The following is a 20,083-nucleotide window of genomic DNA, read 5'->3' on the forward strand; positions in this document are numbered from 1 at the left end:
ATGACTCTGAAGTTGTGATACGCATGTCTCAGCCTCCCAAACCACTGAGATTATAGGCATGTGCTATTAAACCTGGCAAAAACATATTTTTTCTATCAAGCAAGTGGCAGTTCTACTGCTCTGTTGCTAAGATGTTTATCTGCTTTGAGGAAGTGTAAGTTTGGAGAGACAAATTTGAATCTAGTTTAAAAGTTGCATGCTTTACTGAAATATTTATGGGCAAAAAAACTGTATCTAGGATGACTTCAAAATAATCCAGTTGGGCAGAGTACAGTGGCGCAAGCTTGTAATCCCCGAAGCTTAGGAGGTTGAAGCAGGAAGATCACAATTCCAAAGCCAGCCCCAGCAAAAGGGAGGCACTAAGCAACTTAGTGAGACCCTGTCTTTAAATAAAATACAAAACAGGGCTGGGGATATGGCTCAGTGGTTGAGTGCCCCTAAATTCAATCCCTGGTACCCTCTGCCCCCCAAATCCAGTTGGAACAAGTTTGGCTAAGGTGACAGTTGTGGAAGCTGGATGATGGGTAATGATGAGTACATGGAGTTCATTATTCTCTAAATTTATGTTTGTTTAAAATTTAAAATGAGAAGACTTGGAAAAAAATATTTTATATCAGAACCTCTGGGAGTGGGGAGTAAACTAGAGGAAATGTTTAAAAAAAATAACTATCTTTTTCTAAATATAACAGTACTAAAAACAGCAGTTTAAACTGAAATCATCCTGGCACAAAAAACTTGTTTTATATTGCCAAGAACAATAGTTAACAGTGAAGTAAATGGCAGGAATAATAAGCAATTCTGGACCTCTTGTGAAGGACAGAAGAAAAATGCCTCAGATAAGACTGGGATACAAATACCAGCTACTTATAGGCTGAAAGATCCTTCTCTGAGTAGGAATCTTAATCTATAAAATAAGGATAATACCTGCCCCTTAAGGTTTTTGTGAGAATTAAATAAAATAGCATTGTGAAAATGCTTAGTATAGTGCCTGGAATGAGTAAGTATTCGATGAATGACACATACAAATCTTAATTTTGGGAGGTGCTGGGGTCAAAACCAGGACCTCCAGCATGCTAAGCATCCATCAGTTGGGTCTTGGTGTACACCTTAGTGGTAAGGAGTATGTAATGCTTTGGGTTTGATCAGTATCACCAAATAAAACAAACAAAAAGCACAGCATAAAAATAAAAACTATAATGCTGAAAAGATCCTGAATTCTTGGTAAAGGACTATGCCTCAATGGTCTTCAGAGTCTCATAATACTTAACTAACCATTGTATGTTTGTTATATGTTGATACTCATTCTGTTTATACACTCACTGTTTATTGAACTAAATTCAACTGCACACCAAACCACTGCAAAATATCCCAAATAGCTAGCCCTGATTTGAATAATTTGAAGTCAGCTATTTGACCGATCCCACAAATCAAGTGATTAAAACCTTTCTTACATCTGTGCGGAAGTCTACACTGAATAGAGGAGAAGGTGGTGTTGGTGACTGTGTTGCAACAGGAAGAGTTGAAGAGACAGGTGCTTTCTGAGTGTGGTACTGTGCCCACTGATCTGGCTTTCTTCGTATCTGCTCCTCGCAACTGGTTTTCAAATGACCACAAGGTTCCTAAGTGGGGGATAAAAGAAACAATCTTGATCATCTAGGGAGTAGTGAATAAATTCAACTATGCTCTGTGAAAATAATGTAAACAGTTTATGATATTGCTGGGACAAGAAAAAAATAAAGTTAAAAAAAAAAAAAGCAGGAAAGTCTCCTAGTCTATTCTCCACACTTAACAGAAAGTTTAATATTTATTCAACTGATATTAAGTGAAATCTGAGCACTTTTTAGTAGTGAAGTCATTTGTATATACATAGATACTGAAAAAAAGGCTCTGTCCTTATATTTGAGATCACTTTTTATCTTCCTATCAGTTTCCTATTGGAACATATTTATTGAGCATGTGCCATATGTATCAGGCCTAGTACTAAGAGCTTTGTTTTTCTAATTTAATTCTCACAATAGCCTTATGAGGTAGGTACTATTATTTCTACCAAACAGAAGAAAAAACTGAAGCATAGGGAGGTCAAGTAACTTTTGTAAGTCAAGCAATTAGTAAGAGGAGAAGTCAGGAGTCTGGGTGGTTTGACTCCATACATTGGCTCTTTTTCTACACTACAGTAGCATTTCTATTTCCATTATTACTTACCCTTGGTAAAGGCACCGTCGTCCTTGGCTCACTTGGTGGCTGACAAGCCACTGAATAATATCCATCTAACGAGTTATATCTTTCCCTCAAAGATGTCTGATAGACAGATGAGTGCATCACATCCATTGGAGGTAAAGAATTGCTTCTAATAATGTCATCTCGTTGGTACATGGGTGGACGCCAGATGCGCCTGCTGTCGTACACAGGAGCATACATTCCAGAAGGTACTGGAGGAACTGGTCCATACTGCTGAGGAGGAGGAGGTTGGTAAGGAGAAGAATTCATTCGATCTCGAGGGGAAAATGTACTGTAATGATCGGCATATGGCATGGAAGCAGGTGGGAGGGAGGACTCTGGAACATTATTGGACCTCACAAAGCGAGGAACACAGGGAGCCACACCAGCTGGTACCGTTGGAGGTGGTGGGTAGTATCCTTGAAAATTGGAAAGAGGAATATTTAATGTTATCTTAGTAAAATTCAACATTTTATAATGGTTTAAACTAAAGTAGCCTTTAATCAGAGGAAATACAATAGTAAGCACTGATATTTACCTGTAAAGAAGCTACACATTTTCAAGGTACCATTATATGAAAATCATTAACAGTTAACACTTTGTTAAACTGCTCCTTAAAAACATCTGACAGAGCTATTAACAGATGGCTGGTAGATTTCCTTTAGGGTAGCCACTGCTATAGATTTTCAATTATTACATCATTGAATCTTATTAACCATTTTGGGAGCAGAGGTCAAAGACCTCTTATAAAATCCATATAAATTGTTCACTTTCTTTCCAAAATTGTATATAAGCATACATAAGTAACAATTTGCATATCATTCCAGGGAATTTACAGAATGCCTTGAAAAGTTATTCATGGGACTCTATTTGATTGGTATCTTGACATTCACATGCAGAAGAATGAAACCAGATCCCTATCTCTAACTAGTCTAAAAACCAACTCAAAATGTACGAAAGATTTAACTATGAAAGTGCCAAAAGAAAACAAAGGGGAAATGCTTTAGGACATTGGAATGAGCAAGGATTTTTTAGACAATTTATAATTTTAAGCACACAGGAAACAAAGACAAAAACAGACAATAGAATTGTATCAATAAAGCTTTTCCTCATCAATGGAAACAATCATCAGAGTGCAAAGGCAACCTATAGAATGAGAGAAAATATTTATAAAATTTATATCTGAGAGGGGGTTAATACCCAGAATATAAAAGGTATCAGAATATTTAATAGTAAAACAAATTACCCAAAAAATATAAGCAATAGACCCAAATAAACATTTTTCAAAAGAAGACACACAAATGGACAACATGTATATGCAGAAATGCTCAACGTCACTAATAATCAGGAAAACACAAACTCACTCCAGTCAGAATGGCTATTATCAAAAACACTAACCATAAGCAAGTGCTAGTAAGGAAGTGGAGAACAGGGAACCCTTGTACACGTTAGTGAGAAAGTAAATTAGTATAGTCATTATGGAAAACAGTATAATAGTTACTTAAATAATTAAAAATAGAAGTATCATATGATCCAGAAATCCTACTACTTGGTATTATATTCAAGGAAAGGAAATTAATACGTGGAAGAGACATCTGCACTCCCTGTTTATTGCAGCACTATTCACAATAGCCAAGAAATGGAAACAACCTAAGTGCCCAACAACCAATGAATAGATTAAGAAAATGTGGTAATATGCACAGTGGAATACTTTTCAGCCATAAAAAGGATAAAATCCTGCCATGTGTGACAACATGGATGGAACTGGAAATCATAATGTTAAGTCACATAACCTAAGCACAGAAAACCAAGTATTGCAAGATCTCACTCATACATGGAATCTAAATAATTGATCTCATATATGATGGTTACCATACTTTCTCCAGAAGTTAGGGAGAGTAGGGGGAAGAGAGAGATGGGGTTACAGTTAGTTAGGAGTAAGAAGTTCTGGTGTGTTACTGCACAGTAGGGTGACTATAGATACCAATTATGTACTACACATATTTCAAAGAGCTAGAAGAAAGGATTTTGGGTGACTACAGATATTAACTATGTACTAGATATATTTCAAAAAGCTAGAAGAAAGAATTTTTGAATGTTTTCATCATAAAGAAACGATATATATTTAAGGAGATGGGTATGTTTAACCTGATTTAAACCTTAATACAATGTAAACACATTATCAATATATCACATGGTACTCCATTAATATATATAATTTTTATGTTTTTGTATCACTTACTAAAAAGAAAGGAAACAAAACAGGCATAGACTAAAGGGTGGCAGATTACCATGATGTATAACTTTTTGCACAAGGATTATTCTGAGCTGAAGACAAATGAAAAGCAGCAAAATCAAGAAAAAAGATCTGTCTTCTTCCTATATGCCTAAACACAGTATATAACATTTGTAATTGTAATCACCAGAGACAATTTTAGATTCTTATTGGCCTGAAGGTGGCACCATGGGAAGCATAAAAACCTTACTGACTAGCCCTTAACCTCCAGTAGTTCCCCCATTTATCTAGCTTCCCACAATGTGCCACACTAGAAATTTGAAGTCCTTTTCCTTTTTTATTTTGGTGGTACTAGAGACTGAAGCCATAGAACCTCTACCACGGAGCCACTCTGCCAGCCCTTTTTATTTTGAGATGGCATCTTGCTAAGTTGTTGAGGCTGGCCTGAGTCTCTGATTACAGGCATGCACTTGGATACTGGGCTCCTTTTCTCTTGTCAGTTTTCTAGTTTTATTGTTCTTTGGTTAAGATGACATATAAGCTCATGTTTTAACCACCCCTTTGAATTACCTATCACTGAGTCTCTTTCTGTGTATTCACAATACATATATTAATGAAAATCTATATACTAGCATCTAGAATCAAAGATTTTTACATCAGGGAGAAAACTTACAGGTCATATTAATGTCAAAAAGATTAACTTTTTAATGCAAACATTCTAGAAAAATATAAATTATTCACTCATTTATTATAACAAATGTTAGATGACAGTTTCTTTTTTTTCTTAGAATTATCTAAAATTACTTACCTGTCTGTGGGTACTGTGGGACTTCAAAAGGTATCTGAGTCCTTGGATCTTGAAAATACTGAATGTTTTCAGAATGCTGAGTGTATACTGGTACTCTAGTGAGAAATGGGCTGGATTTTGGAGGCACAGAATTCAGTTCTGTTCCAACATTAGAGGGCCCAGCTGAGGTAGCAGTTATGTTACTTACAGGAGTCTTGGGTGGAGAACCAATTTTACTGGAGAGAAAATATAACAAAGGGCAGAGGGTAAATCACTATCCATGACTGTTAAGTCTTCCTCTGTAGAAATTTTTCATAAACTTAAACAGTGAAGCTATTAATAGAAAACACTTCAGATATTTCCAGTGATAAATAAAGGCAAAGATTTTCACTATCACCTTATACTGTTAATTTACAAGATTACAGTAACATCTTATATTCTGGTGTGGGAAACAAGAAATGAAAACAAATACTAGGCAATATAGTGACTCATCAGTCCCTTTTACGCCTCTTTAAACAAAGATTTTTCCTAAAGGAAATTAAAAAAAATAAATAAAATTCTGTTTAATAAGTTCCCAAGAAAAACATCAGTCAACCAGTAGAATTCTTTGGGACAAATAAGGCAGACATAGTAAGCAAGAGTTGTTCTCTATTAAGAATTAGATTAGCTGAAATGTAATATAAGAGAATTATTTGTCTGTTTTGTTAACCCTCATATCCCTGGTACCTAGAACAGTTCCTAAGAGGTAGTAAACACTAGTTGGACAGATAAAATAACTCCTGGCACACAGTAGATACTCAGTAAGCATCTGCTGAATGAATGAAATGCCAAGGAAATAACTCATTAAACTGATGCAAAATACTCAAGCCTTTTACCTTGTTTTAAACAAAACAGAATTTTCTGGATTGAGTACCAAGTAATCAGCTGAGACCATCTTATCATAGCTTGATACCCTTTAAGAAGTCAAACTTCAACAAAGCTATTTTTAAATATGTGGTGACTCAAGAAAATGATCTTGTTATTATGAAGGAATTCAGAATATTGGCTCCCAATCAGATTTAAGAGGATTTCCCCTTAAACTAGAAAAGTCCCTTTAATGCTCGAATATAAACAATAAAGTGTATAGACTGTCTTTAAGCCTAGCATGGTAGATTAGCCTAGCAGATGTTTATTTCTATGTATAATTATATCTTAAAGTGTAGAAAATAGGATGGGTATGATGACACATGCCTGCTGTCTCAGCAGCTGGGGAGGTCAAGGCAGAAAGACTGTAAGTTCAAAACCAGCCTCAGCAACTTGGCGAAGTTCTAAGCAACTCAGAAAGATTATGTCTCTAAATAAAATATAAAAAAGGGCTTGGGATGTGGCTCAGTGGTTAATCGCTCCTGGGTTCAATCCCAGGTACCAAAAAAAAAAAAAAAAGTAGAAATAGAGCTGGGGGTAATAGCTCAGTGGTAAGGCCCTGGGTTCAGTCCCTAGCACTATTAAAAAAAAAAAAAAAAAAAAAAAGGTAGAAAATAAATAAGGAAATGTGGGTAAAACAGTAAATACAAATATCTTGGCTTGGAGTTTAAAGATATTTTAGGGTTTTGTTTATTCTTTAAGTTAAACACAAGCAATAGGAAAATGATTAGAATTTCCTTTTAATAATAACAACAACATTTACAGAACAGTCACTGAATACATTTTAGGCACTATACTAAGTGTTCTACATAGATAATCTGGTCGTTCCATGTCAAAATGTTATATACTAAAAATCTGAATTAGTACTTTGAAATGGCAAATAAGATTTATCATAAAAATTCATGAAAAGTTAAATGTAATCTCAGAAAAGCATGCAAGCTATCCCCAAAATCCAGACTTCAGGACAAAGCTAATTAATCTTCAGCTACATACTAGTCAGGGAGATAGATGATTAGTTTCATTTCACATAAATGAAATTATAAGTGGTAATTAGTTTTATCCTAGATGATTTCCAGGATTCTAGGTTTTCCTTCCAAACAATTCCCCTTGTAACTCCATGTTTTTGCTTGTGTTGCTTCCTCTATCCACAAAGATCTTCCTGCCTTGCTATGCATACTTTTAGAACTAGTTCAGGTGTTGTCACTTTACCTCTAAAAGTCTTCCACAATATCTCCCTGTAGAATTAGTTATCCTCAGGTGGAGGGAAGTGAAGGGAGGGGAGGATGTATGGGGGTAGGAAAGATAGTAGAATGAATCAGACAGACATTATTACCCTATTGACCAGTGGGATTCTACATCATGTACAACCAGAAGAATGAGAAATTATTCTCCATCTATATATGATGTATCAAAGTGCATTTTACAAGTAAAAAAAAAAATAAAGAATTAGTTATCCTTTTTCCTGTGTTCCAATAACAACTGGAATACAAATTTCATTGCAAACTTTTCAGATTATATTATATGATATCTATTTACATGTCCATCTCACAGACTACACTGGAAGACCTCTGGAGGCAAGAGTATATCCACAGCTCATTTTCATTAGCTACACCAGCTGGCCTGGTATTTAGCACTTATTAGGTGACCCATAATAACTGAAGGAAAAATAAGGGATTTATTTACTTATATTTATTTATTATCAGCAGCTTTTTCACTGTTAATGTACTTTTTAAAAAATTGAGATATAGGGGCCAGGGAGATAGCTCAGTGGTAAAGTATCACAAAGAAAAATAAACTAAAAATTGATCTATAATTCACCCTTTGAGGTGTGCAATTCATTGGCTTTTGGAACATTCCCAAGATTTTCCAACTATCACTACTATTTAATTTTGAAATATTTTCATCATTCTCTAGAGAAACTTGACACATTAACATTCAATTCCCCATTCCAACACTACCCTATGTCCACAGCCACCATTAATCTATTTTCTGTTTCTATGGATTTGCCTGTTTAGGACATTTCACATAAATGAAATTGTAAGTGGTGTCTTATATCCAACTTCTTTCACTTGGCAAAATGTGGATTCACCCATTCTATAACACACAACAGTACTTCTTCTTGATGAACGATATTCCACTGTATGGATATAAAATGTTTTACTTTAACCTTGCCAAAGCCCTTTAAAAGTCAATTTCCCAAACATATGCAACATAAGGACCTCATAATCCAACATCAATCTAGCTATCTAATCCTATTTTACACCAATTCCTAATATAAACTATTATTTCTAAAAGGCTGGTCTCCTCAGTATTCCATATAACTTAACCCATTTTATTGTTTGTCTAAAATCTGCTCCCATGTTTCTCCCAGCAATATAAAATTTCCTAACCTTTAATCCCCCTCCAGTGTGCTTCATTTGTGTAAATGCTGTCTCTACAACAACAGCATCATAAATCCCTTAAAGGCAGAGATATCTTATGTCTCAGGTATTTCCAACTGTGCTAAAAATGGAATGCACAATAAGTATACAGATAATATTTACTAGACAATATTTTTGATACATATTTTTGTAAGATATCTCAGTGAAGATCATAAGGGTCCTTTAACAAACAATTTCCTTATCATATGCAAAAGTAGAGAATTATTACTTTTTACCTATTTATCCTTTGTTACATGAAGTGAGCAGCAGTTTACTGTGTGCACAGCACAGTATAGTACTCATGTAATAGATGCTGACAGACTTTATGGGCAAAAAATCTGAAAATACTTTAACTCAGATTTGAAACCTCAAAAGAATACCAAAGTATGAGATTTTAGAATTAGAAATAACTTTTCAAATCATCTGCAGTTTTAAAAGTTTTTTTCTTTGTTGTACTGGGGTTTGAACCCAGGGTCTAGGAAAGTGCTCTACCACTGAGCAACACACCACCCAGACCTAACACTTCTTTTCTCTCTCTCTCTCTCATATGTGGGACTGAATCCAGGGGATACATCTGCAATCCTTTTAATTTTTACCTTGAGAAAGGGTCTAATTAAATTGTCGAGAGTGGCCTGGAACTTGTGCACCACTGCACCTGGCTTAAAACATTTTTATTAAGGCAACAAAACCTTTTGCTAAATCAATCTCATGCTGACACCCAACAACAACAATGCTGGTAAAAATAATAATAATGAGGCAGATGTTCGTTGAGTGCTTACTAACCATAAGATTCAGTTTAAAGTACACAATGCAGTAAACTCATCTAATTCTCATAACCAATATATGAAGTTAGGTGTTCTTTTATAATGTGTGTGGGTGATGTGTGTTTGTGCGTGCGTGTATGTATATAGCTGGGAATTGAGCCCAGGGCCTAGTAAATGCCGGGCATATGTTCCACCCCAGTCCATCAAACAGGTATTCTAATTTTATGAATGGGTAAACTAAGGAAGAAAGATTAAAGTTGAGAAACAGTGAACTATAATGTGAGCCCAAAGAGTTTTGCTACAAAGATTCCCCTCTTTCTTTATTACTATGCATCATTGTAAAGTATGAAGTAGAAGTGCTTTGATTTAAATAGGGCTAGAGGCTGAGCCTCTTACCTGTTTAGGTTTCTACTTAGTTCCTTTCTGGCACCTCTATGGCATCATTCCTGAAGTTCAAGGAAATATGGTATGAAAAACCCAATTCTGGTCCAACCTCCTTTAGTGTATAGTTGAGGAAACAAAACTCAGAGTTGAAGTGACTTTCCAAGTTTACAGAGCTATTCAATTGTACAGCCATGATTAAAACGCAAATTTTTCATTCTATATAAAAACTCTAATTAACTGCTATTCTTCGGGATTAAAAAAACAGTACTCAGGCATTTCTAAAAAGGATAAAGAAGTCTTATTAAGCCTTTTACCTAATACCTACTTTTCAGTTACAGACTCTGCAGAGGGCCCAGCAGCATTCTGACCATTAGTGCCAACCTTCCCCACTTTCTTCACAGACTCCAGAGCTCTTAAAGTACTGTCAGTACTACGTGGGATTAGCTGGGAAACACTGTTTTCTGCATTTGATATTCCATTTGTACTTGGAACAATTTTCCCGGTTGTTTCAGTACTTCCTATGACAGAAATGACATTTCCGGCTGTGGTTGTGACAGTGTTGTTTACACCAACTTTATTTAGAAGAGGAAACGTTCTTACAGTCGCATTGATCTTTTTGTTCCTTAATCGATACCTGTTTAAAAACAACATTGGTGAATATCGTTCTAAAACTTATTCTAAGGAAGAAAAAGGCAATGGGAAATATGTTTAAAAAACAAAACAGTTTTGAAAAGTTTCTTTAGCTAAATATCAAATAGTCTATACCAAATGTACTGTTACAAATGACACATGAAAATATAGATACTATTTACATATGTCTATAATGTACATGTATACATAGACACAAAAGTAATATAGCAACCAAGGTACACATGTATTCAGAGAACAATTTTTATTGAGTGGAAAGAAAATGCTTGAAGATCTTATATAATTGAAATATAAAGTAAAATATGTAAAACCAACAAGAACCAGCACCAAATTTGATTGGGAAACACAGAATGAAGAGGAAAGATATACAAGAATTGAAAGCATCCTTCAGTTATTTCGGAGGCTAAGTCAGGAGGATCTGAAGTTTGAGGCCAGCCTTGGCAATTTAGCAAGACCCTGTCTCAAAAAACAAAAGTCTCACTAAATTGCACAGTCTGGTTCCAAACTTGTGATCCTCTTGCCTCAGACTCCTGAGTCACTGGGATTGCAGCTAACACCAAACACAGCCACAAAACTCAATTTTTTAGCGGGGGTTGGGGTGGAGGGGTTTGTTACCAGGGATTAAACCCAGGGTGCTTAACAAAAAAGCTACATCCCCAGCCCTTTTTATCTTATTTAGAGAGACAGAGTCTCACTGAGTTGCTTAGGACTTTGCTAAGTTGCTGAGGCTAGCTTTGAACTTGAGATCCTCCTGCCTCAGTCTCCCATCAAGCTGCAGGGATTACAGGCATATGTTACTGTGCCTAGCCCAAAACTCATTCTTTTTTAGGGGGGATTGAACTCAGGGACATTTGACCACTGAGCCACATCCCCAGCCCTATTTTATTTACAGATAGGGTCTCACTGAGTTGCTTAGTGCCTCACTTTTGCTGAGGCTGGCTTTGCGATCCTCCTGCCTCAGTCTCCTGAGCTGCTGGGATTACAGGTGTGCACCACTATGCCCAGCTCTCTCCAATATTTTTAAGTGGTGAGAAATTAAGTTTTACATGAATGAAAAAAAGTCTACATACATTTGGGGTCATCATTATGTCTAAATGTGATATTAATATTATGCATAAACATAGTAATATAGTTTTAGTGACAAGCAATGCTTTCATAATAGTTTCCCTTTTAGTCCTTCAAGATCTATCAACAGCTTCATTATTCAATCCTTTCTCTTTCTGTCTTACCATATACATACACTGATAGGGAAGATGAAGCTTAATAAAAGACAAGGGCTCCCAGAACAGGCTGGCTGAAGGTTGAATAATAGGCACATGAAGTTTATAACAAAACAAAACAAAAAAAGATGAAACACAATAAAAACAAGGTACAATGGCGCATGCCTGTAATCCCAGCGACTTGGGAATGAAGGTGGGTTCAAAGCCAGCTTCATTAATTTAGTGAGATCCTTAGAAACTTAAGGAGTCCCTGTCCCCACCAAAAGGGGATAGGGGTAGGGTGGGAATGTTTAAAAAAAAAAAAAAAAAGCACATCTGAGTTTAATCCCAGTACTATAAGAAGACTGGTGATGGCCAATTTATATGTCATTGCGTAAACACTGAGGGAACCAATGATTACTTCTTAGAGGAGGAGGAACATGAGCAGACCTATATTTCAAAGGCAATTTGATGGCATGAAGAGATCAGAAACCCCTGTGCTTTCCAACACTTTCTGAAGGCTGCTTATTCTTCTCTTCCAATTTCTTATACAAAATGCTCACTTGTGCCTTGCTAGCCATACTCAAATGACAATTTCAGATATTCATAAGGTGGTTAAGCAAGCAAAAAATAAAAGTTTTGTATGTGAATTCTCAAAAAACAGGAATTAGGAGAAGTCAAAACTTAACCAAGTGTGGAAAACTGAGTGAGGAGTCAGGGTTCATAATGAACTTCTAGCATCTGGGCAGCTAAAGGGTGAAACAGAATTTGCAGTTCATACTTGAGAAACCCAACTGCTTCCTATTTTTAAATCATCCATAAGTCCCCTCAAGTACTTAGAAGTACTCCCATCTTAGAATCCAATATCTACCATTAATTCCTCTCTTGCCTGTTCCCAAGCAGAGCAGTTAAATGTTGGTGGAGAAAAAAGGTGCAATATGCTTTATAGATTCTAGTTCAAAATTATGAACTATTTAAAATGGCCAAGCAAATCATTAATACATTTATTTACTAAATCTACTTTTCTACATCTAACAACCTTTTCCATTCCACCCTCCAGAGTGATATTATATATTGTATGTGATATTGTATCCCTCTTAACAAAGAAAAGAGATGAATTGAGAATTATCTTACTATAACCAATTCTACTAACCTTCCTGTATCTATAATCAAGCACTCTTTCTAAGAAAGAGACATAGAGTTCCTGTTCCTAAAGCAAATCTTTCCACTTGTGCCTCACTTATGTGTCTCAAGACGATTTGTCTCCTCATAGACTTCAATTCTGTAACTATCTTTCTATTTATTTCATTACAATGTCTACTTAAATGTCATTCTAAACCATCTCCCATTCAATCATTCTTTCCTCTTGTATAATTTTCTTCTTAGCACCAATCAAAGACAGTATGCTTTCTATTTTTTTGTTTTATATTAGTCCCTTCTACATCAACGTAAGCCCTGTGAGGACAAGGATTTTGCCTTTCTTATGCACCTCTCCATCTTTAGCACATAATATAGTGTCTCACGCATACTAAATGCTCAATAAATACTTCTTGCATTAATGTGGAGTAAGCTTCAAACTTTGTATGACCAAAAGAACTACTGATTTTCTGTCTCAAAGCATTTCACATCTCAGTATCACTCAATAATGCAGAATACAAACATTTTTCTTTATAATCCACATTCAATCTGTCCATTTTGTAAGCTCTATTTCCAATATATATCTCAAATATGAATACTTTTCATCAATTCCAATACTATAGTCCTAGGATTATGCTATCAGTCTTGCACCTGGCCCACTGCAGAAGTTTAACTGGTCTCCATCCATATAGACATCAGAGTGACATCTCTTTCTTTCTTTTTTTTTGGTACCAGGGATTGAACTAAGGGCACAAAACCATTCAGCCACATCCTCAGTCCTATTTTGTATTTTATTTAGAGACAGGGTCTCACTGAGTTGCTTAGTACCTCACTGTTGCTGAGGCTGGCTTTGAACTCGCGATCCTCCTGCCTCAGCCTCCTAAGCTGCTGAGATTATAGGCATGTACCATCTCGCCCAGCCAGAGTGACATTTCTTAGACAAAATTAAAATCTCATCATTTGATTTGAATAAAATCCTATAATGGCTTCCTGTTGCAATCAGAATAAAATCCATAGTCTTTGCTGTAGCTCACCAAACTGCTGAAATGTATTATTTACATGTTACTGTTCCTGTTTCCCCACTTAGAAGCACTTCATACAGTACCAAGGCCATAACAACCTTTTTAAATGAGTTAGGTGATTCCAGATTTTTGACACTTTTCAGAATTGCAACAATTCTTGGGAATAGATTTCTAATATACTTTTAATAAAACATATCCACTTAAATATTTATTCTAAAGAGGGATTGTTGGGCATTTACATTTTATATGGTTAGAGGGGTATGCAGTATAGAAAGCAAGCAAGGGTAAAATTAAGTCAAATATATTTGTTAAGCTTTTGGTGTCTTATGTGAACTAAGATAAAAGGACTTTTCAAAAATCTGTGAGATTAGCAACGTAAATTTTTTAAATCAAGATGATACAGCAACACCGCCTCATTCTCTAATCCTTTGTGTGACTCCTATTTGTTTTAAAAGCAGTAGAGAGTGTGAAGCTGTCTGGAAATAAGAAATAGGAACTGTAGATTATTTTATTTTTGACATAAACATTTTGAGTTTATTCAGATATCTGGTAGATTCAGGAAATATAGATAAATGAAGATAAATGAAGCACACAGGTAAGTAACACTTGCAATACAGACATTTTATAAAAACTAGTTATAATTACTACATATGAAGTGTTGCTATGGTTTGAACATGCCTGTCAAAGTTCATGTGTTGGTAACTTAATCCCCAATGCAACAATGTTGAGAGGAGGGACCTTTAAGAGATGATTATGTCATAAGGTCTCTGCCCTTAAGAATGGATTCATGCTTCTGGGCATGGTAGAGCACTACTGTAATCCCAGTAGCTAAGGCAGGAGGATCCCAAGTTCAAGGCTAGCCTCTGCAACTTAGGAAGGCCTTGGGCAATTTGCTGAAACCCTGTCTCAAAAAAGACTGGGGATGATGTGGCTCAGTGGTTAAACTCCCCTCAGTTCAATCCCTGGTATCATTAAAAAAAAAAGTAAAGAAAAGTTAAAGTCAATACCACAGGAGTGGTTTCCTGATAAAACCCGATAAATCAGCAAGTTCAATCTCCTTTTGCCTTCCACCCTGGGATGATGCGAGAGACCCGTAACAGACGTGTCCCCTTAAAGACTTCCCAGCCTCTAGAACAGTGAGCCAAATAAATTTATGTTTATATAAATTATCCAGTCTATAAAAATAATAGAACACTGAAGAAAAAAACTATAGAAGACACTGAAAGAGGGAAAGACCTATGTTCTTAGATAGGCAGAATTAATATTGTTAAAATGGCCATATCACCAAAACCAATCTATAGATTCAATGTAATATCCATCAAGGTACCAATGACATTATTCACAGAACTAGAAAAAATAGTCCATTCATATGGAAAGATAAAAGACTCAGAATATCCAAAGCAATTCTAAGCAAACAAACAAATAAGAAAAATGCTGGAGGCATCACAATACCGAACTTTAAATTGTACTACAGAGCTATAGTAATAAACTACACAGTACCAGCATGAAACAAACAGTCACATAAATTAAGGGAACAACAGAGACAAATCCACATAGATACAGTCATTTTATCGTTGACAAAGGTAGCAAAAACTTATGGAGAAAAGATAGCCTTTTTGGGTTGTTGTTGTTTTTGGTACTGGGGATTGAATTCAGGGGCACTCAACCACGAAGCCATATCACCAGCCCAATTTTTGTATTTTCTTTAGAGACACAATCTCACTGAGTTGCTTAGTATCTAGCTAAATTGCTGAGGCTGGCTTTGAACTTGAGATCCTCTTGCCTCTGTCTCCCAACCCTCAAAAGGTAGCCTTTTAAACAAATGGTGCTGAAAAAATTGGCTAATTATATATAGATGAGTGAGACTAGACCGTTATCTCTCATCCTGCACAAAAGTATACTCAAAATGGATCAAAGACCTAGGAATTAGACCAAAAACTTAGCAAATGCTCGAAGAAACATAGGGTCAACATTCCAACACACAGGCACAGGCAACAACTTCCTCAATAGGACACTTAAAGCTCAGGAAATAATACCAAGATATGACAGCATCAAATTTAAAAGCTTCTGCACAACAAAGGAAACAATTAAGAACATGAAAAATAAGTCCACAGAATGAGAAAAATCTTTGCCATGTACTCTTCTGACAAAGGATTAATAACTAGAATACAAAAAGAACACAAAGAACTTAAACACCAAAACAAACAAAAAACCGAGTCAATAAATGGGCAAATGAACTAAACAGACATTTTTCAAAAGAAAAAAAAAATAACAATAGCCAAAATATCTACAAAATGTTCAACATTTTTAGCAATCAGGGAAATGCACATCAAAACTATACTAAGATTTCATCTCACTCCATTTAAAATGGTAGCCATCAAGAAAAAAATAAAAATAAATGCTGGCAAGGGTATGGGGGATAAGGAACACTTGTATACTCTCGGTGGACTGTAAATTAGCACAACCACCATGGAGGTTCCTCAAAAGAATAGAATGGAACCACAATATGACCCAGGTCTACAATTCAGTGGTATTTATCCAAAAGAATTAAAATCAGCATACTACAGCAACATATGCTTACTCATGCAGTACAACTTAACAACAGTCAAATTTAGAACTAGTATAAGTGTCTGTCAACAGATGAATAAATAAAGAAAATGTGTTATACATACACAATGGAGTTAGAACTAGTGCAGGTGTCTATCAACAGATGAATGGATAAAGAAAATGTGTTATATATACACAATGGAGTTTTAGTTGGTCATAGGAACGAAATTATGTCTTTTGCAGGAAAATACATGAAACTCAAGGGCATTATGTTAAGCAAAATAAATCAAACTCCTTGAAAGTCAAGGGTCCTATGTTTTCTCTCATATATGGAAGCTAGAGAAAAAAAAAAAGTGTGTGGGGGGCAGTCTCATGAAAATAGAAGGGAGACCAGTAGAGTACAGAAAGGAGGGAAAAGAGAGGGGAGGTATTGAGGCATGAAAACCACCAAATATCCAGTCTATAGCATTCTGTTATAGAAGTATGAAACCAGTAAGACAAATGCTATAGCAGCACAGTAAAGAGAACAACCAATATTGCCTAGGTAAGTTAGGGAAGTCTGTGGAGGGAAGATGATACCTAAATATGATAAGAAACAGTTCTCCAGAAAGAAAAGACAGAAAAGCACACAATACAGAGGGAACAACATGTGGAAGACTGAACATTGAAAGAAATCAAATGGTAGTCAGCAGTAATTAACTGGATGCACCTTTAAAAAATTATCCATTATGTACCTACCATGTTTGAGCCCTGGGTTCAATCCCACCACTGCAAAACAACACCCCTCCCCCACAAAAAAGTAAAATCCAAAAAACAATCTATATCTGTATCTATTTCTAAAAGGCAAAGCTTGAAAGTCAGGTTGGACCAAATTCTGTGATGTACTGAGGAATAAACTAAGAATTTAAAGTAGAAGATAAAAATGACACATCTTTTAGAAAGAAAATCTTGGTAGAAACAGAAAAGACAAGATGAGACATAGAGAAATGTTACTAAAAAACTAATTAACCACTAGGGTACTTAACACTGAGCTATACCCCCAGATCTTTTTTCAGATGGGGCACTGCTTGAGGGTGGAATGACAATGAAATGAGTTTCCTCTCTGATGTTTTAGGACTAAGCAAGGTCCTATCAAGATCTTTCTATTTGAGCTAAAATGCTTTATTTCAGATATGGATAAACTGAATTTTATCTCCCAGAATCTTAAAAATTATCAATGTGAAATTCTCTATACAGAGTTAGACTGGGTGCATACAGCTTCTTTTTTTTCTTTAGGACTCCTGCAGCATCTTTGGCTCTTTAAAGTGAGGGGGGACAAAATCAAGAGAAGCATGTTTTTGCTCTTGTTTTTTTTTTTTTTTGCACACACACATAATTTTCTCTATCATGCCACTGCTACTGGAGAGCTCATTAAGTGCAGGGCTCAGTGATAGCCAGGGAGGAAAGGAGACAACAAAAAAACAACATATAGTCCATGGAGCTTACACTTAGTTAAGTAAGGTAAGCAAAGACTCAATGAATAGATTAAAGGTTGGATAATTATACCATGTGGGCCAAAATTGCTTGTTTTTATAAATAAGGCTTATAACCATGCTTTTTATTTTTTCTAATTAAATTAAATTAGGTTAAATTGAGGTACTGGAAATTGAACCCAGGGCTGCTCTACCATGAATCTATGTTTCTAGCCCTTTCTATTTTGAAACAGGATCTTGCTAAGTTAACCCAAGCTGGCCTCAAACTCATGATCCTCCTGCCTCAGCCTCTCAAGTAGCTGGAATTACAGGTATGTGCCACCATGCCAATTTTACATATTGTATATGGAGGCTTTTTTCTTGCAATTCATAGTTGAATGGTTCTAACAGAAGTTGCATGGCTCTGCTGGGTACAGTGGCACATGTTTGCAATCTCAGCTACTCAGAACAAAGGCAGGAGGACTTATTGCCAAGTTCAAGACCAGCCTGAGAAACTCAGTGAGACCTTTTCTCAAAATAAAAAACAAAATGCTGGGGATGTAGCTCAGAGGCCAAACACCCCTGGGTTCAATCCTCAGCATTACCTCCTAGAAAATAAAAAATTATATGGCCCTCAAAGCCAAAAATATTTACTATTTGGAATTTACAGAAAAGTTTATCAATCACTAAAACAGACCATTAATTAACTGTAATTGTGAAAAATATGACAAAAAGAACCTGGTTCTTTTTTTTTAAAGAGATCCCCCTGAAAACATGAAGGATAATCAGATCAAAGGAAAAGACCCAAAGGCAAGGCTGGAAAGACTGGCATTATTTAAAAAACAACAACAACAACAACAACAAAAAACCCAAGGTGTGAAGGAACATGGTATATTTCAGGAACTGACAAAAGTTAAGTGCAGCTTGAGTACAGAGTATAATTACAGAGTGTTGCAAGACGAGATCAGAAAGGCTAGCACAAGTTACATGATGCAGGGCATTCAAGGCCACAACCCAGACTTTATATCTTTATCTGTAAGGCAATGAGAAACTATCACAGATAGCTGCAGAGGAATAATATGAGTAATCTATACTTTTAGAAGATTTCTGTTTTGTGGGAAACAATGGGAGAGGAGGTGTGCAATGGTAGATGCAACTTATGGATTAAGGGAATGATAGGATGGACTATAAGGATGTAAAGAAGAACACAGTTGAGGGATATATAGGAAGTGGAATTGGCAGAGTATAGGGAATGACTAAGCTGAAAAATATGAAGGAAAGACAGCTGACAATGGTTCCTACAACATGGCATGTATAAGTGCTTGACAGGATACACAAGGGGAGAGAAGAATGGAAGGAAAAGGAGGTATCGGAGGAAAAAATGAACTGAATTTAAGTGTAAAGTGTCTAAAAACAAAATGGAGATGTCCACTTAAGAGTTGATACATGTGCCAGTTGTTTAATTGAAAGGATGAGATCAAAATTTTAGTTAGGTTTAAATGATGAAAGTTTTTGCTAACTGGATGTATGTATCATAGCTTATATCTATTACTTTTTTGTATGGAGTAAACAGACATAGAAAAAGAAATTATCCCTAGGAGAAGAGAGAAGACAGCACAGGCGGGAAAAAAGTTAAAAAGACCTAAAGCCAGAAAAAGAAAATGTACCCGCTTTACCATTTTTGTGAGATTTTTCTGTTCTGCTCAACTGAACTCAAAAAGTTCAATTAAAGGCAATAGGGGTATTTTCATTCTATACAGTTAGAAGAAATACAGATTCCCAGCTATAAAATGGTCTCAAAATATGATCCTTAAATAAGACTTGAAGTCACTTATCATATTACTTTTGAGCCTAGATTAATCATCTTATAGTTAAAAAAGAAGAGGTTATTTTGCATTCTAGAGCACTTAAAATGTTAGTTTTTTCCCTTGGTAGTACTGGGGATTAAATCCAGGTGTACTCTACACCACTGAACTACATCAACAGTCCTTTTTTAAAATCTGACTTTGAGACAGAGTCTTGCTAAATTGCCCAGGCTGGTCCTGCCTGAACTTGCCTCAGCCTCCTGAGTAGCTGGGATTACAGGTGCATACAACCACATTCTGCTGTGTGAACTTTTTTCTTTGGAACACTACAAAGTTGAAGACTATGAATGATACTGTCATTATAATGATAAAAAATTAAACCCATATGAAAGAGAATTCTCAAAACTTACTTTTCAAGCTCTTCCTGAGAATGGGCAAATGTACAATTTGTTCCTCGTGGACACCCCCCTTGCTGTCGCAAATCTCGGCACATACTAGTCTTGTACTTGCTATTTGGCTGAGGCTATAAAAAAGAAAACATTCAATGTGTGAAAAATGATGAT

The 20,083-nt window shown here is 35.8% G+C and overlaps 1 protein-coding gene across 5 annotated transcripts in view; it reads right to left on the bottom strand.

Moving 5' to 3' along the window:
- Rc3h2 (ring finger and CCCH-type domains 2) overlaps positions 1-20,083 on the bottom strand; it is a 56,154-nt gene that overhangs the window by 9,130 nt on the left and 26,941 nt on the right. For 3 of the 5 annotated variants that reach the window (XM_046451658.2, XM_046451657.2, XM_046451660.2), the window contains 5 exons: positions 19,931-20,043; positions 10,037-10,345; positions 5,262-5,476; positions 2,203-2,636; positions 1,452-1,619 (listed from right to left, as the gene is read on the bottom strand). In XM_046451658.2, coding sequence (XP_046307614.1) covers positions 1,452-1,619; positions 2,203-2,636; positions 5,262-5,476; positions 10,037-10,345; positions 19,931-20,043 — 1,239 coding nt within the window. The remainder of the gene's footprint in view (positions 1-1,451; positions 1,620-2,202; positions 2,637-5,261; positions 5,477-10,036; positions 10,346-19,930; positions 20,044-20,083) is intronic. The other 2 variants (XM_046451659.2, XM_058581696.1) reach the window with 2 other exon arrangements.

Source organism: Marmota monax, unplaced genomic scaffold (genome assembly GCF_021218885.2).
Source record: "Marmota monax isolate L192 unplaced genomic scaffold, Marmota_monax_Labrador192_F-V1.1 WCK01_AAM20220418_F8-fsc00020, whole genome shotgun sequence".
NCBI classification, from domain to species: Eukaryota; Metazoa; Chordata; class Mammalia; order Rodentia; family Sciuridae; genus Marmota; species Marmota monax.